Source organism: Neodiprion fabricii, chromosome 4 (assembly GCF_021155785.1).
Source record: "Neodiprion fabricii isolate iyNeoFabr1 chromosome 4, iyNeoFabr1.1, whole genome shotgun sequence".
In the NCBI taxonomy this organism is placed as follows: Eukaryota; Metazoa; Arthropoda; class Insecta; order Hymenoptera; family Diprionidae; genus Neodiprion; species Neodiprion fabricii.
In genome coordinates this window covers 23,306,380-23,333,881 of record NC_060242.1, presented here as the reverse complement: position 1 = coordinate 23,333,881, position 27,502 = coordinate 23,306,380, and the positions used below count along the sequence as shown (strand labels likewise).

At 36.5% G+C, this 27,502-nt stretch overlaps 2 protein-coding genes across 2 annotated transcripts in view; one reads left to right on the top strand and one right to left on the bottom strand.

The window, feature by feature from the left end:
* LOC124180173 (centaurin-gamma-1A) overlaps positions 1–27,502 on the bottom strand; it is a 67,226-nt gene that overhangs the window by 36,240 nt on the left and 3,484 nt on the right. Inside the window, exon 2 of the mRNA XM_046565322.1 lies at positions 6,743–6,817. The gene's annotated coding sequence lies outside the window, so the exon portion shown is untranslated. The remainder of the gene's footprint in view (positions 1–6,742; positions 6,818–27,502) is intronic.
* LOC124180176 (organic cation transporter protein-like) lies at positions 1,399–25,897 on the top strand. The gene is made up of 8 exons (XM_046565328.1): positions 1,399–2,379; positions 13,894–14,104; positions 15,598–15,856; positions 21,345–21,643; positions 22,668–22,780; positions 23,708–23,922; positions 24,134–24,482; positions 25,553–25,897. The coding sequence occupies exons 1-8, from the start codon at positions 2,009–2,011 to the stop codon at positions 25,728–25,730; spliced, it is 1,995 nt and encodes a 664-aa protein (XP_046421284.1). The 5' UTR covers positions 1,399–2,008; the 3' UTR covers positions 25,731–25,897.

Here is a 27,502-nt window from a genome sequence, read left to right as displayed (position 1 = left end):
AAAAAAAAAAATTCGGGGCAATCGGGTGATGCTTCGAAACCGTCCAAATAAACTGAAATTTTTATTTCTGGATTCTATAAATGCTGAATAACAAAATTCAAAAAATTCCAAAAAGCCTGACGAATATTTTTTTGGAAATAATTTTTTGCTAATCTCATATGCTGCGCAGTAGCGAAATATATATCATTGATATAGGCTTGTTTTTTATCATTTCATATTGTCTAATATAACTTCCCCAAATTCGTCACCAGTTCTTGGGTTATATCAGATTTCTACCCTGCTACCATACTCTCTTCTCTTCTAAGTAGATACACCTTCGTTTCAGATATTTTTTCTAACGTTACTGACGAAAAAATGTAGTCTATAATTTTTTTTCCCCATAATTCCATAGCACGTTAATCTATTTGGTATAAAATAATTGGGAAAATCGAGGTGCGGGGGAACCTGAAGAAAAATTTCAAGTCTTTAAAATCAAATAACGCTTAGAATAATAATCCTGCCGTCAATTTTTTTGCCAAGTTAATAAAAGTTTGAATCCTCGGTCACTGAATGCAATTAAATGATTTTACATAAGTTCATTTCCAACGGACTAGCCGGATCCTTATACCTGTATTTTGGACGCAAACGAACGTGTGAGACGGGAAGTTGGGTGGACTGACAAGGAATGACCTTATGAATTCATAAACCCATAAACAATCTTTGCCCACCAAAGCTACGAAGCTATTCATTTGCTATCAAGAATAGTAAATCTTTGCATTCATAGTCAGCACGCGATTAACTATTCTATTTGAAAAATATCCTCTGCACCTCTTAGCACGAACAATATTTACGTACAAATGAGAAACAGGTGTTACCGGTTAAAGGTCGGTCATAGTTTCAAGGACAAGATTCTGAGAGAAAGGATGCATTGCAATATAAATCTACCAATTAATACTTTATTCGCTCCGTACGAATTTCTTTAACGGAGATCTTATTAAAATTCCGAGGAGTTTGAAATAACCGTGTATTTGGTTCGATCGATTTAATTCCACTAGAGCCGAATTGATAATTATATTTCGTGGCTGGGCACTCAACGCTATTCTCGCCTTGATTTGATTCCATATTCCGATGAATAAAAATCTGCTCACCGTAAACAAACGATTGAATAATTTCACATTCGAACAGGGTAGACATCTCTCAAGCATGTGATTGCACGTTCCTTGTACTTCTGTAATGCAGTAACGGTGTTGAGCGTGCCTTCTATGCAGTTGTGAGCGGTCTTGCCTCCTCGGTGTTCAATGCCAATCTATGAACATTGAATAGTTTTCTGGCCATAAATAAGTAGCTGGGTGGCTGCGTAGAGGGGCGTCATTGAGTGGTGAACGCCTATATAGTCTAACGCGCGATATTCGGACGGTGCAGTGTTGCTCTGTCGAGCTAGGATTTACCCTGCCGGGGTTAGTCCAGTATTTTCCTTGTCAGGACGGAGAAAATTTTTTTATCAAAAACAATGAACTACGCAAAAAGTGAAACGCAATAAGATTTCACGCGTCGTTGTAAATAACTAACCGCATAAATTTCAAAACATAATTCGAAATAATAATATTAATCAAAATAGAAAAATAACGTAACAAAATTATGTGATAGAAAGATTTTATTTCATCCAAGTGATATGAAAATTGAATAATGTATAAATTATTTATCCAAGTATTCATTACACTGCAGAGGTGACGGTGAAACTAGAAATTCGGGCTACCCAGAATAACATACAGGATCCTTAGCCAGTGTCTTAAGTTTTGATGACATTTTGGACGCGTTAAAATCAAATAAATACCTCAAAGGGTATTTGATTATTTATTTATTTATTTATTTTTTTTTGTCAGGTTAAATGACATTTAAATTTAACTAAACTGTCAAAAATTATCTCCTAAATACATTTAATATTGGCTTCTATACTTTAAGAAAAGCATAAAATAAGTTGAAAATAATATTGAGAAGTTGCTGTAAAAAGTACCATCATACAATCACCATGCCGCCACAGGAAAAATTTCAAAACCACGTATCAGAACGCGTTACAACGAATGAAGAAACTTGCCCGGATCTTGTGGAAAATGGTTGTTCAACGTCTCAAGGAACCATTTGTCAAACCGCTAAAATAGCTAATTCATCAGTATCGATCGGTGGCAATAAGGATGGCAATGTCAACAAGGATATCGACTTTGACGATTTACTTCCATACGTTGGAGAATTTGGACTTTATCAGAAGATACTTTTCATTCTCATGATCCCTTTCGCTTTCTTCGTGGCTTGGGTTTACTTTTCTCAAATTTTCATCACTTTAATACCCGAAGAACATTGGTGTAAAGTTCCAGAATTGGCGAACTTGTCGGTCGACCAAAGGTAACGATAATAATAAAAGTAACAATAAAAAAAAAAAATAATAATAATAATAGTGATAAGCAACAAAGGGGACGGATTAGTGACCATCGTTATGCGTCTGCAGCCGTCGTGAGATATTTTTATCGCACGTGCATGAAAAGTGGGGCTTTGCGCAGCAGTTTAGCGGGATGAAAGTAGCCAATCTCATCTCAGCGTTGTAAGGATAGGTTCGCGCATGCGCAGTCAAAAATTGCTTCACTTTCGCCCCTAGGGAGAAAAAATTGGCCACTCGCGTCCCGCAAAACTACCACGCAAAGCCTCGCCACTTTTCATCCACTTGTTGTGAAAACTATCGTGTGTGACTCGGGCAAAAAGTTGGCGACCAGAACTCGTGTGATTGCCAACTTTCGTCCCTCGTCACAAAATATACCATTTCACGTATGGCTCGATGACTTTAATTGTAAGACGGTTAATTTTTTGAACAAGTCAGTGACGTTGCCAATGCAGATTCAGCCTGCAGTGCCACCGCCGAACAGCCGCTACGGGCTGAATCTGTATTACCAAATTCACTGACTTTCAAAAAATTAATCGCTTTAAAATCACTGACCACATGTGGTCGATAGAAGCATCCGCATTTGCACTGAATTGAATTTAAAAGAGTAATTTGCGAAAGCTTGAATTGCTATAACATGGAAAACAAACATGTAACGTTAATGATACATACACCTAAAAAAATACGTCGCTGAAACTTCGAGCTGTTTTAAATGTAAAGTTTTGGTTTTTGGGTTTTGGTCACGTGTCAACATGAAAATTTGTGTTTTTGAGGTATCAACTTCCATTAAAATTTTCGACGCAGACATTTATACTAGGTACTCATTTCTAAATTTTGAAGCTCAAATCCTATACCCGTTAACCATTTTCCCTTAATCTAAAACGCGTTATCCCACTTATAATATATTTTCCAGATACGAATTTGAAAGACTATAAAGGATGACCCGGGACTATCATCGCATAGACTATCGATGTGTCCGTCGTGAAAATCCGCAACTGAAACTTTTTTTTTTTTTAAATTCTCGATACGAAATTTGTCGTTTGCGACTTACAGTCGTTTGAAATTGGCCGATCCGGTAGCATCCGATGGCTCGGAACAGGGCTGTTGGATAGTCATTTATCCTTCATGCACCCGGTAGATGTTTTGAACCTGCAGGTGCTACCGAATTGGTCGATTTCAAACGGCTGCAACTTGCAAACGACAAAGTTTTTGTCAAAATTAAAAAACGTTCCAGTCGCAGATTTTCAAGAGGTACTAATTGATAGCCCGGATGGAGCGATAGTCCCGAGTCACTGGGTATATAGGTCAATCCACTAGTTCGTATGTACCTAGAATCTGATTTGATTCGTCTGCCATTATCGTGTCTTATTTGACGTGATAAGAGTAACCGGCTTATAAAATGTAAGCGGTGTAACTGCACAATACTTCAAAACAAAAAAAAAAAATATGTTTATTCTTCATTTATGCAGCGACTTCGTATATCTATGATAATTATTTCTCAAACCTACAAATAAATTGGAAGAAAATGAGGCAAACCATTTTCAGTAAAAAAAAATGTGAACTATTTTTGAAAAACATTTTGTGTCTTCGTAGTAGAATTTTTTCTCTGAATAAAAAAACTGGTTAAAAAATGGTGCTTTTTCAGGTCCCATCGAACGAGCAGTAGTATACTGTGTAACAAGTGCGGAAGTTTGCAGCATGAGCAGTAAATCCGAGTGCTGCAAGCGCACGGGTACTTGTGTGAACACAGTATGAGCCAAGGTAAGGCCTGTAATCACACCAGTCAGATATCGCTCATCCGCGCCACAGATACACGCTATTCTTTCCAGCACATGTAGAGAAAGTTTGATTTGAGAAGCACCGAAGGTGCCACTGACAGCGCATAGAATTGTGGTTAGGTAACTTACGCTTAATACACTGCTGTAGTTAATATATATATATCAGTGGCTTGATGACCAATGCGTAAAACCGAGTTATTCGCAAGTGCGCATGCTAAAGAAACTCCTGATGTGTAAAGTATAGCATTGAAATTTGGCGCATGCGCCAATGTTGTTTTACCGCACTGTTTGGAAATAGGGCGCTTTATACGCATGTTCCACAGACTTCAAAAAATTGAGTTTTCCAAGCAGGTGTTGGAAAAACTTTCGAATAACTCAGTTTTATGCACCGTGTCATTGAGCGTAAGTTACCGAACTTCGATCTTACACGCTGTCATTGGTACCTTCGATGCTTCGCAAATTAAATTTTCCTTCAAAGCTGTTGGGAAAATTAGAGTGTTTAGACGTGCGGATGGACGATATTTGACTCGTGTGATTACAACGTTCGTCTTCGGCTCACGCTGCAAACTTAACGTCGGAAGTTGCCCACTTTCCGCACTTGTAACACAATATGATATTTCTGTGTTCTCACTCGATCTTCTATTTCACTTTCTGTGAAATGATATGTGATGGAGTATCACTTTGTTTAATATGTATAAATAGCGGGAAAATTGAGGATACATAATTAGAACGAAGCATTTCAGAATAGCGAAAATGTAACATTCAGGAATAATAGTATTACAAAGAGATTGTAAATCTAAGACTAAACAGATTATGAAACGCGGAAGTGTGTAATAAAAGAAAATAATCGAAAGAGAAAATATAGGATGAGGAAAATATTGAAGGTTGGTAAATAGAACTATAAAAATGTCAGAATGATGTCGATGAAAAAAGTTGAACTGCCCGAACTCGTTCAGACGAAAGTTAGAAAATCCAAAACAGCAGAATATAAATTTTAACACAGAATATTGAATCATACAGCGTAACTTTTTCGAACACTGAAAATGAACTGAAGCTATGAATCTTTATTGGAATAGTATATTGTCTGACAAGGAACTGCGCAAGCGCGAACCTAACTTTACGACACTGACGATGAAATTGGCTACTTTCGTCCCACTAAACTGCTACGCAAAGCTCCAATTTTCATGCACGAGTAATAAAGAAATTATTTCCGAATCCGATTCCAGACTCAGGATTTTTCAATTTGTATCAAACAGCGCATCTCAACTCCATCGGATCCTAATCTTCATTATCTATCAAATAGTTGAAAATGTTTTGTACCATCTTCGCGGATTTTGCCAAAATGTCAACTCCTTAACTGAAGTCCTTTCTGAATGATTTTATCAAAAAATTTCTACGGAGTAGAAAGCTTAAATAAAAACTTGCTCCTCCTTTGAAATTTGTCACATTTTTTAAAACACTTAAAACACCCGAGTGAAGATTCTTTGTTGGTGTCAAAGGAAGACTTTAACGTCTTCGAGAGCTGAATTATTTGAGTTTCCGAATTCTACAACGCAAAATTCCATCAAAAGAAGACCCGTTTCAGTTTAGGTGGACTATCCTATATTTTTAATCTCGTCAACGGCTCAATAAACATGATTCGTGATCGGGTGCGAATGAAAATTGGCTCACCAAGCTGGGATTTGTGTAGTCATCGATTTCAAGCACGTTGAACTTGGAATTGATAAATTCAGTAAAAGTGGATCCAATAACACTATCCAGAATACCAAAAGTGATCAGATTTGCGTGCAAATTGATTTCTATTCGTTGGTTTCGGTCGCCGATCTCGTATTTAATGTAAGAATTTTGAGCATCAAATTAATAGTCCAATTCCAAGTTTTACCGAACTGCAGTAACTTCTCATTTTTTAGTCTAGTATAGTGGATTCAGTAAGTACGTACTGAAATTTTTCATTTCGAATGAAATTTCGAGTTTCGCAGCCTTTGAGGTTTTAACCTGACTATATTTTTATGTTTCGGAATAAATTGAATGAAAAAAAAAATTCAAGACTGTACATATCGTCAACTTTGACAAATGTTTTATTTTAATAATTTAGATCTCGAACGTCGAAAAGGAAGTTTTGTCTTCTCTTATCTTTTGAGAGAATTTCAATATGATTTACGAGTCATTTTGTCAGTGTACAATATTTTCCTTGGCCCTCCGGCAGAGGTAAGACCATCCCTGGAATCGTATGAAATAGTCTGACACAGGTATGTGAATCTCGCAAATGAAATGAAATGCTACGAAATCTAAAGAGTGGCTGAACTTGCCATTTAATTTTGGTAGACTTTCTTTTTTCTCTCGCTTTTTTCTCATCGCCTTCTAGAGGGTTTTATGAAGGCCGGGTCTTAATGGATGAGCCGTTTATTTATATAATATATTGCCTGATCAGGCTAATATGTGATCAAAAAAATTCTGTCAAACTCCATTTTGATGAATGACGTGATTCGACATTTTCATATGCATATTCAATTGTACCTAATTCATTCTTCTATAATCTTATCGATATACTTACGGATGGCGATAATATCTCAGGTAATTCGCTCTCAATCCATTTGTTCATCAAGTTCTTGTAGGAATCCAGTCCAATCTGTAAGCAATGAACAAGAGATAATAATAATTTTTTGCAGTGAGACTTTAATCAAAGTGTACACATGTCTTATCAATGCGGGTTATTCTCATGGTAAACATACTGAATATTTTTCTATCTCATTTGTTACTGCATTGTAGAAAGCCAGGATATGTGTTTATGCAATGTTAAGGAATTTTTGATAATAACAGTTATGGTCCCACTCTGAAAAGAATGAAGAAATAACATGCTAAATCATTTCACATTTTCTCATCAGACGTAGGAAATTTCCCGCTGCGTATCCGAAGTATTTTACCGCTATAGTATCCAAAATCATTTAACTTCCCGGTATAATTAAGATATGACTGATTGCTTTTTCAAAATTCGTTGAATTTCGGTGCTTACACAAGATCTGTGTGATCGAAGCTGTTCTATTTCTTGCCTTTAAATGAGGCTGCATGAAATACGTACACTATAAACTATGTGTCCAACAAATCTGCTTTGGAATTTAATTTTCAGTTACATTTTCGGCACAGCACGATCGAATGGCGTCCGGACAATTAATTGCAAACATGCAATTAATTGCGTTTTAATTACTGCTCGTACGTGTGAACAAACTACACGTGTAATTTGTAATTGGAGCAAATTTAATACACATTAGAATAGTATTTTGAAGTAAAGGTGGAATAAAATACAAATTGCATTGCTGGGTAAAATTTGCGAAAAATTCGTAATTTTTGAATGGAGTGGAACAAACATTTGGAAAATATTAGAAAACCTTTTTTTAAATGGATATTCTGAGATTGAAAAGAATAGCTGAATTAAAGATGGTTGGGTCAAAAGTTCGATGATTTTTAACGAAATTCCTCGTATCATACATTGACACAAATGTAATCTGTATTTCTTTTCACCGTAATTGCAAAATATGAATGTAACATTTATTTTGTATTGTTGTGATCAAAAACTGCAAATTCAATTTGCATCTTATTTTATTTGTGATTAGTAATTTGTAATTGAGCAATTGAAATTTTACCCATCACTGGTCAAAACACAGTTTCACCCCAGACCCACATTCTACAATATTTGAAATTGAAAATCAATGTTGTAACAACGTGTTATTCAGATGCTCACTCGTTATCAGCCAAAGCAGTCATTAACTAGATATGTAATAATCAATTAATATATATTATTAGCGATTAAGCATTCCTTGAAAATGTATTATTTTCTGAAAGTTTGGTGGCCTCAATCAGAGGAAATGGCTGAATGGGTATTCGGATCATAGAATTTCCGGTCTTGATCTTTCACCACATGCATTACCTTGCATTTTCCTCCGGAATTTCGGATTAACTCATTTTTTGAATTTCGAGTCCTGTTGATGCGCAGACCCAAAAATCATTTTTATTTTTTGTTTTTTAGTAGACACTTTGGAATAATTCTGAAATTTTCACAGTGGGATGTCAATGAGATAATTATTAAATCACTATAACTTAAATTTTAGCTGAAATTTTCGGACTACATAGTTTAATTTGAAAAAGAAAATTGTTTTATTTTTTTTCTGGGGGTGTTAAGTGTAGACATTTTGAAGGATACCTTAAAGTGGGAGGACAGCGATATCATAATTAAGTCAATGTAAATGTTACAGGGATATTAAACAAATTCATGAGTTTCGAGATCTCTGGTACATTAGACCGATATATCGTTAAGAATGACAGAATTTTCGATTAATTCTGAAAATTACAGAATATGCTCCAAATTGTATTTGTCAATACTAGAAAATAAAATCAATATAAACTCTGGGTCTTTGGAAGTATGGAACGAAAATATCAAAAAAACTTGTACCTTTTCTTTTAGAATTGATTCAATATTTGGGCAGGTCAGAGTTTTTCACACGAGAAACATATCAGATCGTATTAATTTTCTATCGACAAGAAGTGCAAAAATTCGAAAACAAAGGTCCAATTTGAAAAAGTGATGATATTGACCAGCGTGTGTTTGTTAAACGTTGCGGTCTAGAGATCTGGATATCGGAGAATTTTCGTATATCAGTGTACATCGTAACACATCCAAATTATAGCCAAATCGAAATATTCGCAGTGAAAAGTTGGTCGAAAATTTATAACCTTGGTTTTCCTTCGCACTTTTTGTTGGATCTCCTTTCCAAAACTGAAGCAGTCTTGTTCATCCAGCGTTTTTCACAAATAAATAAATAAATAAATAAATAAATAAAAGGGAGCCTCTATAAAATATAGACTTCTGATGATTCATATTATATTTTCTGTGTGTCCTTACGTCTTTTTAAAAACAATTAAAGTCTCAACTTAAAATCAGTTCAATTTCAAAAATAATAATCATTATCATATCTGTTGTTAAGTTAGTATGAAATCGGTAATAAAAATATCCGAAAGCACATTGTGAGTTTAAAAAAGACCGCCAGTACTTCTTGCAAGGTAATTAAACGTAAATATGGGTTGGAATTACACAGAGAGATACAATCTAGCGAGCCTTTCACAATTAAAGTGAGGGCCAACTGCAAGACGAGGAATCACTTCGTGCGGCTCGAAAGGCTCACTTCGCGATATCCTCACGTTATGCTGTCTTATTGCTTTGATGCTTCGAATATCCTTGAGATTTAATGATGAGAAAATATTACTAGAAGTAAATATTCGGGGTACGATTTTACACTTGAATTCTCGTGAAGATATAAATTGTAGTCTTGAATATGCATAAGTGTTTATAATAACTACAATTACTTTCAGTTCCGACGTATTTCCATATATTTTATTACCGCAGCAAGTTTAGAAACAAAAATTTTGTTGAGAGACATTTGCGTTGAAAAAATGTATTTCGTGCAGTTAAATACTGCAGCGATGAGACGCTTGAGAAAAAACAACTTCCAAGTCTGTAGGAAAATAGTAAAAATGAATCACACGGTATTTACACAATGACTCGACCTCGGCTTTCATCACAGACAGAATCCAATAAAAATATCGAATGATCGTCGGTGCAACTCTTATCTGAATCTAATATCATACAGATTTAAACGATTACCTAGATTTGAATCCAAATTCCGAAGGTTGCGAACGTATTCAAGGCTCAATAAAATGCGAATAATCGATGAGAACACTTCGAGACACGGTCACTTTGAATTGGAACTAAATGATCTTTACCATGTGCCATAATCGTCGAATACGTATATCATAATACGTCACATTGCTGCAAAACTTTCGTGATCGGATGCCCTTTCATCCAAGATTTTGACGACTGAAATGAAATTTAAGAAGTGAAACTGAAAATGCTGGGAACCAAGGAGTTTATTGTACGGGCGTAGGTCACTCGACCCGGATCAACGCAGAAAACGTTAGGAACGCTATTGCTAGTCATCTGCTTAAAGTATAAGGTACGCATAGGTCATGGTCATAGGCTCAAGTCCTCATCGCCGTTGCCTCATGTATCAATCGAAAGTCTTTGAAAGTGTATGTAAATCTGTGGATATCCCAATTACTGCAGTAGAACTCCTTGATTATGCAGAATGATACGTTATCACACGACGGTTAAAGCTTTCAGGGCAATGCGCGCTGAATAATTTTTCAAACAAATGCAATTTCGCGAGAGTAAACTTGGCAACAGGCTACATTAAGGATACAAGGGACGTACAGTCGGGTTAGAAAAGTGGTTGTCGCGAAAACGTGTTGAAACAGGGGCTTAGAAAGTCGCACTTGAGTTACTTTACACGCAGATAGCGGAAACAATCCTTGTGACACGGGAAAAAATTTGAAAACGCTGAATTTGTGAAAACCTTGTGTTAACAACTTTAATCAAATAATAATATTCCCTAATTTTTTACCGAAAAATTCACAATGTTTCTGCGATCCTTATATTAACAATTATTCATTTTATTCGCAAATGGATTCTCCATAGATAATGTAAGTTAGATTTTGAGTAACAGCAATCCATACATTGCTGAGTCATAATTATCATTCGTAAATGATCAAGGTTTTTCATTTTTCGTTTCTTTTCTTGTCCACCAACCGATGACTCAAAGAACTGTCTAAAACGATTTCCACTGTATGCATTTGTAATAAAATAATCTTTCGGTGAAACAAGTAGTAGAATAACACGATCTCTGTAATATTGTTAATAACAAGGTGTTTACAGCTGAAAATGAGTGTTTAAATTTTTTGTTTTTCCTGTATCACAAGTAGTTTCATAATTATCTTCAACTTAACGAGGTTCAGTTACACTTCTTGAACCTCTGTTTACTCGTGCTTTTGTACCGTCACGTTTTCAAGCTGACTATACGCCGCATGCATCCTTAACGGGGGATTGCAAAAGGAATGGCACGAAGTAAGGTCGCCGTATTTATTTGTGTAGACAGTAACGGTTTGGTGCGTATCCAAGCAAAATTGCTAGCAACATTGGTTTAATTTTTTAACCGCATCATCGAGGTTATCACGTAGATTCATTTTCCGCGTTATTCACGCACGAAATACATTCGGTCAGGATTTTGCAGATAATAAATCAAAGTTCATACTATCGACACGTCTACCGACATTTTTTACGTATGACATGTAAAACTTTCCATTCTCACGACTTTTCACGGGAACCGTTAGTGGCACATTTCATTCCCAAGGCTGAAGAACATTGACGTCGTTGAAGTGTAACGAAATTTAAATGGCCAAATGCGCTCGCTGCACCATTAGTTTAAAAATACGTGTACTTTTATACGTATATGATGTCATCATACGTCGACAAAACACGACTCGTTATCATACGTTTACCACCTTATAGTTTTCATTGCACAACTTATGCATCGTAGACGTCCCTCTAGTAACTTGCCTACTATGTGTTTCTTCTCATAATTCACCCATTATCGCAGTCTTCGCGCTCATATTTTTATACACGTGGCAGCATGTGTTCGTTTCTCAACATCTCACAATATTATTCATTTATATAATGTATATGTCAAATATTACGTGTTACATGTTATACTGTGTTTTAGCATGAATATCCAGTTAATGAATCCGAGTTTATGTAAGACAAAAATTATAAAACAAATGCGTACCATACAGATTTTTATGGTCATTCGTTTAGAATTTGTAGCCGTAGTTCGAAATACGAAGAAGTGAGTTAAACATTTTGTTTGACGTGATGGAGATATTTTTTTCTTGGCATTCATTCGACGACGAACACGACGGCGATGATGATGATGATGATGATGATGATGATGATGATGATGATGACGATGATGATGATGATGATAGCAACAACAACGATAATAATGATAACGGAAGTCTTCACACCCGGAGCAAAAAAGCGAGGGCTCAGCCAAAACTGATTTATAGAGCCCAATGATCTCGGAAATGATTGAATCCGAAACATCGATTAACGCTCAATTACTCAACAGCATAATGCATACGTTATTTGATTGTGTTTCTATAGTATAAACGTAAAAAAGTCCAATGGCTTAATTAGTAGACAACATATCTTCATTCAAAGAGGCTGAAGCTCGAATACAGGGTTAGAACCAAACGTATTAAAGTAACGCAATCGAGACATATAGTCAAAATTTTGTCGAAACCGGGAACTTCTAATACTTTCGTAGATCAATGGGCTGACACACGAATGGACGGTAAAAAGTAGGTATTTTTTTGATATTTCTATCGAGAAAACTGTTAATTCGATTGGACCCGGTTTTTGTTAATTAAAAGAATATAGGTTCAGATACGTACGTTTTAAGATAAAATTTAATAAGACAAAATTTTTCATGATCATTCCTTGCTCTGGAAGCACCGTTGTAGTCAGCGTAAATGTGTTCCTTACGGATACGGTTCACGATTTGCCAAATATTTCGAAACGGACTCGACAGATTGGCATCAAATTTTCATAAAATTTTTCGGGATGGTTTGTCTCCTTTGCGTTGGAGGATTTTTAGGAAAAGTATTTTTTCACTGAAATAGCGCCTGTTTGAACCTGATGTTAGTTTTTTGTCCCAAAATTGTGATAAAATAAAAAAAAAAAATTCGGATTAAATTAAATAACTATTTTCGGGACAAAAAATGACCGAATTTCACTTATATTTCCTGAGGTCTGCTCGTCTTTAACCCTTCGAGATAATAAAACTGAACTGCATCGTCTTATTTTCCAAAGTAAATTTTGCGATCGAGCATTGATTCGGTAATGACGAATAATTTTACACCTATTACCGTACAATTCCGCAGTCTTGCATACGATTTTATGATGATATAGTTGCAAAATCATTATCAAAGAAATAACGCCTAACGGTACAACTTCAAGTTGAAATCTGAGATAGAAACATTCGGTGACAATATATATAGAAGGACGTCATGAATGAGAATCAATGAAAATCCAGGGCAAAGTACCATTTATAAAATAGTCCAATTTTCCAGTTACATTTGAAAATCGTGAACAGACTACTGTAGTGTCTTTTTCCAACTAACGGTACTAGCCGTGATGTGCAACGATAATATCTATTACGATACGATACAACGATTGCAACTTGACGCTCGTAGAATTTCTGATCAGCCTAACGCACAAATGAACAGTTTTTGCGAATGCCACACGCACCATTCTTTTAAGCGTTTCGTGATTCCTTCATTTATACCGGTTATCGACGTCACGAAGGTGACTTAGCATGGACGTGATCGTGAATTAACTTCCAAACTATACGATCAATTTTGAAGAACCTTCGTCGCAGCAATGAGAGCGTGAACGTAAATATGTATTAGTTTGAAACATATTGCTTTCGTAACTATACAACATAAATCTCTTATAAAACGAACGGATGAATAGTTTGGCAGAAAAAAGAACAATGTAGAAAAAAAAAAAAAATATATCGGGTAAATAATTGTGGTGGGCAACTGTATCGTGAGGTCTTTATACCTTAAAGAACTCTCGACGTTTACATTTTTTATGTGCACCTTAATTGCAGCCTTCGTTCGACGAGGTCGTGCCTAGCGATGATTAATGATTTGAGAATATTACAATCTCTGACCTGAGAACAACCCGCGGTATAATTGTATCAATGAGCCAGTTATAGATGTTACGCATTAATTATCGTCAACGTTCGTTCGTTCCAGGATATCATTGGCTATACCTCCGGCCGCGGCAGATGGAAACGGCGAGGAATCCTTCACTACGTACTCGAGATGTTCCGTCTACGCGGTCAATTTCACCGAACTCTTAGAGCAGGGCGTCACAGCAGCCGATCCATCCTGGCCGATTCAAAAGTGCCAACATGGCTGGGAATTCAATTTTACCGAAATCCCGTACGCCAGTATTGCGGCTGAGGTAACATACGAAACGCGAGTATATTTATTAAATTGGTTACGGTACTGGTTATCCTTGAACAACTGCAGTGATTTATCGAATCAATTGACGGAAAATTATTATTAATTCAACGTTCGGTCTATAAGAGAGCAGTGGTTCAGTTTCGAAGCTTCCTGGACGAGATTGAGGAAAACGTGACGTTACAACATACATTGTTCATCCGATTTGGTACTCATCGTGCAAAAAAAAAATTCTTTTTCTCTTAAATGCTGTTACATTTTTACCCTGAGAGCCTTTGCATGTTTATAACGTATTCGTAGGTGGGAAGCGTATTTAGTTGAAGAAAAATATTGAACTTTATGAATCGGGTGAATATTTTTGCACGTCTCTAGGCTGCTGATAAGGGAATTAACTGCTATACGAATATTTTCCTTCGGGCTTATTAGATTATGCTTGTACTTAATTACTTGGCGTACACTTGGCTACGGTTGAACGACATTTGTCACCGTGCCTGAGAACTACTGAGTTGAGTACAGGTGAGTGGGCACTCTATGTAGTTCAAGGACGAATGAACAGGAATGATCTTAGATATATCTTCGGCGGTTACACGGCGCTGCTTTGAGTTTATCACACGAGCCTTGAATCTAGATACCAAGTCGACGCCTTTTACACCTACAACTAGTCGATAATAATATACTTAATACATACGCGAGGGTGTCTCGTTTGGGAATAACTTTTTTACTTCCTCCTCCCCTCGAAGGACTCATTGTACGTAGTGGGAAAAAAAATCCTCGCTGAAGGATAAACTCTTAAAGTCAATACCAAAAATTCGATCTCCTAATTCGAAATTCTTCCATTTAAACAACACAGAGAAGCTATAATTTGAAAAACCAAATTTGTGTTTTCATTCAGCCGCATTTGATGAAGTACTTTCTAGAGTTACAAAAATGCTTTTCCAATTTTTTTTTGCAAAGTCAATAGTACAGCCAATGGAGACGTTTGAAGATGAATTTTCACGTACAACTGACTTTCGAGCCAAAGCTTATAAATTTTAAATTGCTTGAGCTACGAATTTTGCCAAATGTACACTTGTTTTCGTAGAATTCTTCTTCCAAAAAATGCAGGTGTGTGGTAAAAAGTGAAAAAATTACTTTTTCTTCACATTATTTATTCAGAATTTTTTTTTTGAATTCTGAGAGTGACCTTCTCAAATCGGGCCCAACGGATACCTTTTAACAATGATTTTTTTGTTGCTGTCATATGGTTTCAGATGGGGGCGAAAAAAAAAATACTTGTTCCAAAGGAAACGTGAAATAATTGATACATCAATAATTCGCACTTCAGAATATTCTTTTTTTAACGTGTAATTACATTCATTTATTCACGGTTTGTTCTTCGTAAAACTCGATTGATTATTTACAACTTGAATGAAATATCGGAACTGCAATTTTTTCGCTTACCGTTTTAATTATTACTTCAAATGGTATTTTAATTATACTTTTCTGACATTTCAGCTGGAATGGGTTTGTGACAATGCAGCTCTGCCATCTTTAGCACAGAGTATATTTTTCGTCGGAGCAATATTCGGTGGATTAATTTTCGGATGGATCGCCGATAGATACGGAAGAATTCCAGCACTAGTCGGTACAAATCTGGCAGGTTTCATTGCCGGAATCGCTACGGTTTTTGCCACTAGCTTCTGGGAGTTTTCGTTATGCCGTTTTTTAGTTGGCTTGGCTTTCGACAACTGTTTCACGATGATGTACATTTTAGGTAAGATCTCCTGGTTTTATACGGACGTTCGTATTTTCATCCTCTTTCATTGCCTTTACGCCAGAGTGCGGATATTCAGTTACAATTTTACGCATCCTTGACATTCGCAGGTGTGACCATTCATTATAAACGCCAAATCTGCTCTTTTATCCATGTGTCGGTACAAAGTACCGAGGCACTTAACTAGATACATTAGTACGTATATATATATATATACTGCATAAATCAGTTCTACTGTTTTTGTTCATTTTTTTGCATCACTTAGGGCTATAACAGAAACCACTGAACTGCGCCTATCGTAAATCATGCGGGTATAGCCGATATTATATTCTCAAACTTCGATTAGGAACGTTTTAAAATTTTTATGCAAGTGGCGCTGTTTTTTTCAGTTTTCCCTCCACGATATTTTTTTTGTTTAAATTACGTAACAATTTTCTCAGCTTCGTTCTTTGGTTTTGATTTTTTCAAGATTTTCATTGCGATCACGCATTTGTTCAGTTGAAAACACCGAAAAATCTGATCGAATTATTAAAAAATATATATTTGTCAAAATTAGCCGATTTCGATTAGCGTGCCGGCGTCACCTAAACAGCAAAATTAATTCGTATTTATGAAAAATTGTTCGAAGAAACTTGTTAAATATGCTTCAGTTCACAATTTTCATCTTACTTACGTTGGAGAGTTTTGAGTAATGCAGCTCGTAATCGAAATCAAAGTTCATTGAATAAAAAAAGGAATTGAACCGAGTAAGAAAATTTGTATGAACATGATTAATAGATGAACAAACTAGTAAAACCAGTTTTTGAACTTTCCATTACTTAGGTATTTGCTTGCAGATGAAAAAAAAAGAAAAAAAAAACTTGATACGTACAAAACCTACAGAAAAATTGGCAAAGTGGGCATCAACTATTTAATGGAGCGAAAAATTTTTTTGCGACAGTCCAATCATTGCGGTAGTCCATGCGTGCTTAGCTTACCTAAATTGTTTTAGCAATAACAACATGCAAAAATTAGATTTAAAACTACGGTTTTGTGCATATATACACATGTATAAATAAATAGCGATTTCTCGCTTATGCTTTCGAATAAAAAATATCAGGTCCATTGAATAGACGATGCCCACTGCGTAAATTTTTTTGTAGGTTTTTTTTATACATATCCTTGTAGTTTATACAAAGATAAGTATTACATCAAAGGTGTTCGATTGAGGGAAAAAAAATTATGTCAATTTTTTTTTTGCTAATAACAATATTTGCAAATACGAGAAGAAAAATCCAAAATTTATCCCATTACAAACTTCAGTGCTGGACAACATTTTGTTCCATTCAACGTACGTTATGCTGATTATGAAGAAAAATTCATCTTCTTAGAGGATTGATTTGACAAAAAACAAGAATTCGCAGCTACTTATTTTAAGGAGCATTAAAGTGTGGTAACTGATTAAATAATATGATTGATATCTGACAGGGGCCCGAAAAAGTGGCCTGACGGAGAATTCACTCTGTGCCAAATCAAGAGACTCCAGAAAAAAGAATAAGACAATACATTTTTTAATCGTCGACACTTCCTCTCGTTACACTCACTTCATTCTCTTATAACAAATACACAAATACGTTTAATCACATTACTCGCCTCATTAGGAAAAAAATATGTGGGTCATTTCTTACTGCTCGTGTCACTCACATCGTTACTGTCCGTTACACCAAATAGTCATTGGCATACACCTCGGAGTAATTATTCACGTTAAACTTGTCCCAGCGTATGTCTTAACATATCAAATCTCACACTGGCCAGAGAATAGTATCAGATCTGCTGTCATAGTGTTTGCACTGAGCTTTACGAATTACATTTATTTAACCTAAATTACGGTCTGTTAGGTTTGTGAATAATTTGCTCATGCTATTAGCGGCTTTCAAGGCAATATTGAAACGAAAGTTCTTTTTGGAAACAACGTCTTTCAGTTCCAAGCGATTTTCGTACATTAAGCTCTCCTCATTAAGCACTGCCTGCCCCACCTAAACCAGTGACTTTTGCATTTTCTTTCTGATCGCAGCGCACGGTTTTCGATTTATTGTTGAAAATTTCGCAGAGTATAGTTGACGTAATAAACCATTTCAGCCGGGTATTCCGTGGAATTATCACCTAGGCAATTTAACATGGGTTAATTCCTTCGAAATCCGACCCTAATACCGAGATGAGACCAAAAAGTGTCTTCGAAAGTCTCAAGAGACGTTCCGAGCGATTAGTATTATGACTGCTTGAAGCACGCGGTGAAACGTGTGAAAGAAGCTGTACAGTTTCTCAGAAAAAATTTCGTCGTACCCGTTTTCATTTTCATTTTTATTAACAAAATCACAGACACGATGCGCTCAAGTGTACGTTGTTTTGTTATTCATAAAAATTCTATTTCGCATTAAGATCTGTACAGAGTTAACTTCGAATATAGGCACGCAAGCCTGATACACGTGTATTGATATAATAGTGTTCGTACGGCAAAAACGCCTGCACATAGGCAACCGAATTATCGTTCTGACTCAGGAATAAGCAGCATAAGCACTCGACGGCGCAAGCAAGCATCGCGACTAAACAGGGAATTAAGTTAAAAAGATGATGCAGTCAGTCTTTAGCAACCGCGTAAGCGTCACATTTTTTAACGTCTAACAAAATCTACGCATCACTGATGTGAAAATACCGAAGTCATCGAATTTCTACATGCAATGCCGCGTACGAATATCTAAAAACATTTTCACATTAGTTTCGAATTACAAATCATTGCAGAAATACAGTTCGTGACATTGTTTTCGCATGATACCACAAAGTTTTCGTATAGTTTTGTTTGGAATTGCACGTAAAATTGCGCCGATCAGGCACTTCCGCATCAGTGTTGCATAGGCTTTGATAAAAGTCAAAGTAAGTGAAATTTTACTCGTTCAGTAAGGACCAAGCACATCGCGACGGGGTGAATTCTATAGGCGTCGTAGCAGGGTCCAGATGTTACGTAAATTAACAAACTCTTAAACGTCCAAAGGAGCTAAATAATGCTTATTAATTTACTCACTTATCCTTGAAGTCTCATTTAAAAACTATTTCGTTGCCTCAACCCTTGCAGCTCGTACAATTTTTATGCGAATGGTGCACAAGTCGCGTAACATTCTTCACTTTTTAGCTTACAATCTGAATATTTTTTTATGTCATTCGGCATAAAAATTAAAAAACCTTATGCAATGCGCAATGTGAGCCTATTTCTTCTTTTTATTGTTCGATCGGTAGCTTGGTTTACAGTTTTGCATATGAATAGAGATAACCGTCAGTCTTGATACGTTTGAATGTTAATTAGTTGCATTTTCAATGATTTTATTACCGTGCCACCTGATTGGTATTGGAAAAATAAATCCTACCGTGCACCTTCACGGTTAAGTGAATTATAAAAACATCACCGTTATCTCGTAGCTGAAAATTAGGTCTGATGGTACATGAAAACACTAATTAACATGCTTTGAGCCAAACCGCTAACAGAGCAGCCGGGAGCCAATAAAATGCAATAGAAGGTCAGTCATAGATGTATAAATGAGGTAAACAAAACATTATTAGAACAGCCAGAATATGGAAGATTCACTGATCCGTACAAATCACTTTAGTTATTTCATTTGATTGCGGTCACTTAACTTGTGTTACATACTTTTTGGGTCACTTGATCACTTCTGTTACTCTGAAAATTAGAGTTTATACGATCCCTTTACCATTATTAGAGTTCATTCGTTTGTTTTATCGTTCGTAGTGAATCTTCGTAATAAATTTAATTTTGTCGATCACAGTAATACACGAAGAAATAAAAGAAGCGTCAAGAATAAAGCTCGGTAAAGAATAGTTTCAAGCCGTTTGTCGATATTTGTCGCGGTAATCTTGCCATTTTACGCACTTGTCGTGTTTTCCGTTTATCGCATTTCTTATAGAATTAGCTACAAGAGACATGCCCAAAAACAGATAATTTCATTTGTTAACGTTTTGTGGGCTCAAAATTCATCCAAAACTTAAGATTAAGATCTTAGGTTGGTCCATCAAGGTCCGCAAAATTGACCACTTTTTGTTCGTCAGAACTGAATTACTTTCTTTCATTGAAATGTTACGCATAATTCTTGATTGAGGTGGTGGCTAAGGAGGGATAAGGAGGCTACAGCCCTTGGACCTCGTCATCTAACCGGTTCCGAACTTCTCAAGTTTAAGACTAAGAGCGTAGAAATCGATCAACCGGTTGAACTGATTCTTTACGGCAACTTGGTGATTTTTTACTTTTGTTTCGTTACGGTGCATCAAATTCAATTAGCTGCTAATCAGTTGCCATGAGTTTTTTTTCTATACTAATTTTAAGCTGTACGGACTCCTTACACTCCTTAAGCGAGTGTATTTATTATTTACTTGGTCTTTTCCATCAGACTAATCTTACGAATGATTGAAGTTTTCAGTGATGGAAAACAGAAATAAAACCACCTTATACAAATATTTGTAAAATCTTATACGTTGTGTGATTAATAAAAATTTAAATATCCGTAATTCTCCCTCACATCAAAAAAATTCTGAACTTTCACTCATAGATTAAACTTGAAAATGTTTTTTGCGTTAATTTTTCTCACGAATGAAGTATCAAAAATTCCAAATATTTGAAAGTTGTCAACTTGAGGCATTTTTTTGCACAAAGATGACTATCTACGAAGTACGAATGACTAACACGCAGTACGTGACAATGCATCAATTTTCTCTCCCCCCTCTTGCCGTTTTTGTTTAGAATCCGTTATCAACTTGACTGTCTCGGACACTTCTCGTCTCTACCGTGTCTGGAACTCGACTGCCGATTCTGAAAACCGTCGCGTCATATTTACGTGATTATAGCGCCTGACTCCAGTCCCTCAAGTGGCGAATGTAGGAAACTTTTGACTGATGTTAGGGATCCGGTACTTTTACATACCTTTTACGCAATTCGTCTAAAACTTCTATTTATAGGTATAACAACCGAAATATCTTTCTTTTCTAAACTTTAACTACACGTTTCTCTCTGTCTTTCAGGCATTAATGTTAATATCAGGTCTCTTTTTATTTGTATTAAATTAATATTTACATATAGCAATTAGTTGGCGACATGTTACGAAAATATTATTGTGCCGTGGGGGTAAATGTAACGCACAAAGATTTCGATTGAAATTTGAAGTAACTTGAAACTTGGTAAATTTCAAAGTTACCTCATTATGTTCAGAACTGCGAATGTCATATAAAAATCACCTAACAGGGACCAGAATACGCAGTTCCGATGTCCGATACAACTTGTAAAAGTGCGGGATTTCAAATTTTAGTTTCAGTTCAGTTTAGTAATTCTGCCGGGCTTAATAACATGAAATCAGATTTTTCAATATCCATAGCTACGCTGCTTTCCTTAAAGAACCATAAGTTTACAATGCTTTCATCGAGCGGTTTTTACATACCCTTTTCTTTTCAGTTCTCGAATACGTGGGACCTAAATGGCGAACGTTTGTTGCGAACATGTCCATCGCTTTGTTCTTCACCTTTGCCGCATGCATTCTACCCTGGATAGCATATTTTCTGGCCGACTGGCGTTTAACTTGTATCGCAACTTCCGGGCCCTTAATATTGGCTATCGCAACACCGTGGCTAGTTCCGGAAAGTGCGAGGTGGTTAGTCAGTCAGGGCAAGGTAGACAAGGCTGTCCTAATCATGAGGAAGTTTGAACGAATCAATGGAACAAACGTCCCTGAAAGCATCTACAAAGAATTCAAGGTAACTACATTGAAAATCAGTAGTCACTAACAACGAGAGTAAAAAATCAGTTCAACCTCCCGAGTGAATACCACAAGAGAATGTTATTGTTAGTCTTTATCGACCGATCAAAGTTCAATCATTGCGACTGATATCATAACCTAGCATCATTGACGCGAAAATGCCACAAATAGCGCAATCTACACGCAGTAACAAAAAAAGTCATCAAAATTTTTTTCCGTTCGTGCGTTAATAACACCAGAAAATGCATTCCTACTATTAGTGGTGATTGGATTACATTGAAACATTTTCTTAAGTATTTTTTTTCGGCGCTATCACGCTAGCCGCGACTTTTTTCGGATCAACGATGCATATGCTCTGATGATATCCAAAATCAGTGACACTTAAGGCGGGTAATACGGGTAAATATTTTTAATTTCTGCGAAAAGAACACGCGAATACTTAGCATGTTCAATAAGTCAAGCCTGAATGAGCCTCTATCAAAAGTCTTTCGCAGTTAATGAGTGTTGCAGAAGAAACCTCGGGTAGGAGTTTTGACCATTTCGAATAATTCCGTTACCAAAAGCCTTTTTACCGCCTATTTTGGCTGTTACCAAAACCCACGCATCGTCGATCGGAAAAAATTGCAGCTAGCACAATTGCACATGCAGTGTCGAAAGCAAAGATCCATAAAAATACAAATTGGTTTTATGCAATAATAATGCCAGAAAATTTATTTCCTTAATCGAAATACCACTAATTGCAAAAATGAATTTTCTGCCTGTGTTCTTTCTTTAGAAAAAAAAAAGTTTTTGGATATTTTTGTTCGGTATTGCATGTAGAATCGTGCTAACGTTCCAACTTGTTTTTATCGTTGGGCACATTACCACCACTTTATTTCATGGGTTACTTGAACCCAAAATATGGTATTTTTCATCAAGCTTATGATTCACATGCGATATTACTTGATATGGAACGTTGAGAACAGAGTTCATATTTTTTCCTTCTTGAAATGCTAATTTGAAATTTTGTTTCCTTGGAATAGGACACTTGTGCCAGAATTCAGAAGGAAGAAGAGACTGACAGAGCTCATTCTGTGTTGGATCTTTTCAAGACACCACGATTACGGAATATCACCATTCTCCTGATAGTTATCTGGTAAAAAAATTACCAAGTATCATATTCGTTGTGCAAGATATTTATATTTAACCCGAAACATTTGCCAAAGAAGTTTTCAAGGGTATGATTTCACCATATTGGAGCCGCGATTTAAAATTTTTAAATTTAAATAAAAAATTCATAATCTTTTCCCGCAAACACGCGCAATACTAAATTCTCATAAAAATCGAAGTAGTGTTTTTTTGAAAAATTCCTTACAACATGCTTGTAAGATTCGCGTACATTTCCAACCTTTCAGAATAGTATATTCTGTAACAAGTGCGGAGAGTAAGCGACATTTCAGTAAGTGACACGAGCTACACACGAAATTTTTTTCTATACCTGCTTCGAAATTTTGATCTTTGAAACCTGTAGAGAGTGCATAAGGTCAAATGCAAATGGACAATATCTGACTCGTGTGATTACAGCGCTTACCTCTATTATTACTAATCTCCATAACTGAACTACACTCAATGACACAGTACGTAAAATTTGGTGATTTGAGAGTGCGCAGATGCAAGAAAATACGTTCGTGTGAAAAATCGGGTATTTCACCTCTGTGCATTCATCACCGTTGTTTCCCTGCACTCTTTGGAACTAGGCTACCTTACGCACGCTTCACAGGCGTTGAGACTAGACATTTTCAAACAGGTATCGCAAACAAAGCCTGTGTTGCATTAGTGGATATGCGATATCTGGCACGTGCTTTTACAGAGCTTGGCTTGCCTTGGCTTCCACCGCAAAGTTCAAGCTCGTCAGAAGCCGCCTACTCTCTGCACCTGTAAGACAATATACCATTTCCGTGTATTTTCCATATATATTAGTAAAAACTCAGTAGCTGGCGACAGTAAATGGATCCGGCTTGACACAATTATTTCTAGCAACGATGTATTTCTTTCCTATGCATCTTCGTGAATCTAATTTCAGGATGGCGATATCTTTGGTCTTCGATGGACATGTTCGGAACGTTGGCAGCTTGGGTTTGAATGTTTTCATGACATTCACCGTAGCTTCCGCCACAGAACTTCCAGCTGACACATTGCTTACGGTTCTTCTTGACAAATGGGGTCGTCGATGGCTAGCCTGCGGTTCAATGGTGTTTTCCGGAATTTTCAGCCTATGGGCTTGCGCTGTTCCAACAGGTAATCTTAAATTTACTCTTTTACATATTAGGACCGGAAACGGAGGCGTATCGTAGCATTATGACGTCTAGTAATGGTATGCACTTGCAAGCCATAATGGAACTTAAAAGTTGCTCAAAGTTTCTCTTGCCACACGAGAATTGGTGAATCTTTTTTCGAAACCAATTGACTCGAGCCCATTTTTATTAACATCGTGTTTTAACACCCACAGGAATTTATTCAGCGAGTCTGGCTATAATGGGACGATTCTGCGTAAACATATCTTACAATATCGGACTGCAATATGCTGCTGAACTTCTGCCTACTGTTGTCAGAGCCCAGGGTGTTGCTCTGATTCATATAATGGGTTACGTCTCCAGCATTGTTGCACCCTTCATCGTTTACATGGCTGTTTTGTCACCCATAGTGCCGCTATTAGTCCTCGGCATCCTCGCCATACTTGGCGGAGGACTGGCTCTCTTCTTACCGGAGACTCTCGACAAAGAACTCCCACAGACGCTGCAGGACGGTGAAGATTTTGGAAAGGATCAGGGTATATGGGACATGCCTTGCTTGGCAAAGTACGTAAACATTTCTGACGCAGGATCAAAATGCTTTTCTTGAATAGTTGCTTAGTTATAGAATGGGATAGGTTGACGTTAGGTTAGCTTCGGGTACATCAGTGACGTGGATCACGTGGCACGGAAAAAAAAAACTCGTTGGATTTACACGAACGCACTTTCTTAGAGAAAAAATTACTATAATTGTGGGATTTGACAATTTTAAAGAACGCTCGTGAACGTGACGTCAACATACTAATAAATGATTTTCTACTCCATGTAATTTCTATTCCAAAAAAGTGCTGTCCATGCAGTAGAACTACCGTTGTACCAGTAAATCCATACGTTTTTTTCCAACCGTTTTGATTGGGCTAAATTTTTCAAACTTCAACAAGTTATTCTCAAGTTAAAAAAAAGTGATTGCTAAGATCATTTTATTACGAAACAGTTTCGTAAGAAGTATGGAGAAAATTTCACGTCAGGTTTTACTAGATTTCATTATAAAATTTGAGGGATTTCATATGATGTCAAATATTACAAAAATTTCCGATGATTTCACAAGATTTGTTGGGATTTTAATAGATTTCACGAAATTTCAAAATACTGTAGAGTGAGGGCCAGAAGGGCGTAACTCTTAAAAAGTGGGTATCTTGTCATAAAAGCTTTAATAGTAATTTTAATATTAGAGCTCTGGCGTAATATTATTTTTCAAATATTGTCACTTACGCTATGCTGGCAAAATGCAATGGAATTTTCGTATTTTGGAGCTCGAATTTCAAAATTCCTGCATGTCTTTATGGTAGCAAACCCGTTTTTATTCGAAACTCCGCTGGTTACGCGTTTCTGGTCCCCAGCCTTTTATATTTAACGAGATTTCAGTCAACACTTTGTCGGGTCTGTCAAAGTTGAAAATTTTGATTCTTAAATTTGTACAAGCATTGATCTGTGTAATCAGAGAGTTTGGTTTGGTATCCGTGTGGAGATACCTGGTCAAATTTACAAAACTCTTTTTCTCGGAAACAGCAGGTCTTAATTTTGTGCAAGTTTGCATCGTTTGGTAGCAATATTTATGTAACAATTTCTTCATACAGGAAAGCTGACGATGAAGATGTTCCACCACCTATGATTCGTTCTTTGGCTCATGGAAGTGTTCGAGGTTCCATGAGAGCATCACTGCGTGGCGAAACCCTCAGGAGCAGTATGATTCAAAGATCAAGTGTCAGGTCACGTAGGAGCGTCGCTCCAACGGTGCAAGTGGAAAGATTGTAAAAAAAATCGCATTTCGACCATTATCATACTTCAAACTTTGTTCTTCATCACGAAAACTTGTAACAAAATATGTGCGTACAGGCTGTGCGAGGTAAATGCAAGAGTGTGCATACGGACGAATCACACCTAATCCCAGTCAGTCTAATAAAACCTGTCCGCAACACGTATAGCACGACTATTCTATCCTCCCTGTTTCCAACTGTAATAAATTGTCGTAAAATGGTAAAAAAGTATTTTAACGGATCGCGTACAAAGTTGGGACGAAGTATGCAAAATTATCATAATTAGGAGGGTATTATAATCAGTCATTACCGATCGAGTAAACTGCCACCTATTCTGCCTATTAACGGATCCTACACATTATTGACTTGCAAACGTTGCAGATAGCGTATTTCTACGTTCGATACAGACCAAAAAAAATCCAAGAACTATTTTGTTTTACGCACGAACATCGGCAGAAAGTCTATTTTTGCAATCAGCGGTAATTCAATTACAGCAATACATTTTGAGACATTACTGACGCATAATACAAAAACAATTTTATGTTACTGTTTGGCGTTGCTTAAATCACACAAGTACAATAGCAAATACTATCGTTTGCCAAAGTTTGAAACAATTTCATTGTCGAAGAGGAAAGAAACTGTAAAATATGATGCAGTCAGTGAATCAATTCTGATCAGCGACAAGTCAGGGGTGCTCTGAGTCTTGTTTCACACCAGCCTCTTAAAATGTAGATAAGGCAAACTCTACTAGATGTGATAGATAAGGTATGATCTGGACCTGATCAGGTTGGTGTAAAGCAACCCTTCCAAAGTGCACCGCATTTGACCTTGACCTCCATGGCCCTTCAACGTAATAGTTATCAACTAATTTATCTATTTAATTTCTTTACCTCAATAGGGCGTGAAATTTCATGAATTTTTTAAATTAGAGACATTTTTTCGAGTTGGCGAACCCGACGAGCAAACGAAAATCTGATCGTGATTTGGTACGATCAAGTTATGGAATGAAATTATTTGACGCATGCGAGCTTTGTTGTATGGTTTTCTTACATTATCGCGGCACGTATCCCAAAGTCGACTCAAGTTAACAGAGAATATACTATTTTTACCCTTGGCAGCTTGAATTTGCCACTAAAAATTTGTCACCAAACCTCGGCATCTGTGACAACTTGAGTTGTCGAACAAAAGTGATTGATAAATGTTCCGGGCACACTGATTTCTTCTATTACACTGATTCGTAAAATTGTCTTTCCGTCACGTGTTAAGCATTTGTACAGTTTTCTATGCGTAGAATTCAATTTAATTTTCGTCACCGTCATTATATCGGATTCCCCTCTTCTTTGACAGCGCAACAGATTTTAGGTACGGCACTAGAGTGGTAGGTGCTGATCTCAATACGACGTTAAAGCGTTCATCCGTTGTTCGAAACAAGGAGAATATATGGAAGTAGCGTTATTACGTTAACTGGTCCTTTGAATCTATCTGATTAATAGGGCCGAACATCACGTAATATTTTATACACAGTAGCTTCCTTGCCTCTGTATGCCGTTGAATTAGAACAACAATAGCCATTTGCTAGCCAAAAATTAAACTGTCATTTCGTTTTTGTAAATGCAGTACGCAGATAGTATTACACTCATTCTAAATGTACGCAGTATTGGTGAAATTACTTATCCTTACGCGGATATAATACGGGGAAAAACTATGAATGAAATTTTTTTTTTAATACTGACAACTGTACGGTAGTCAACTCTTTTGTTTTTTTTTTAC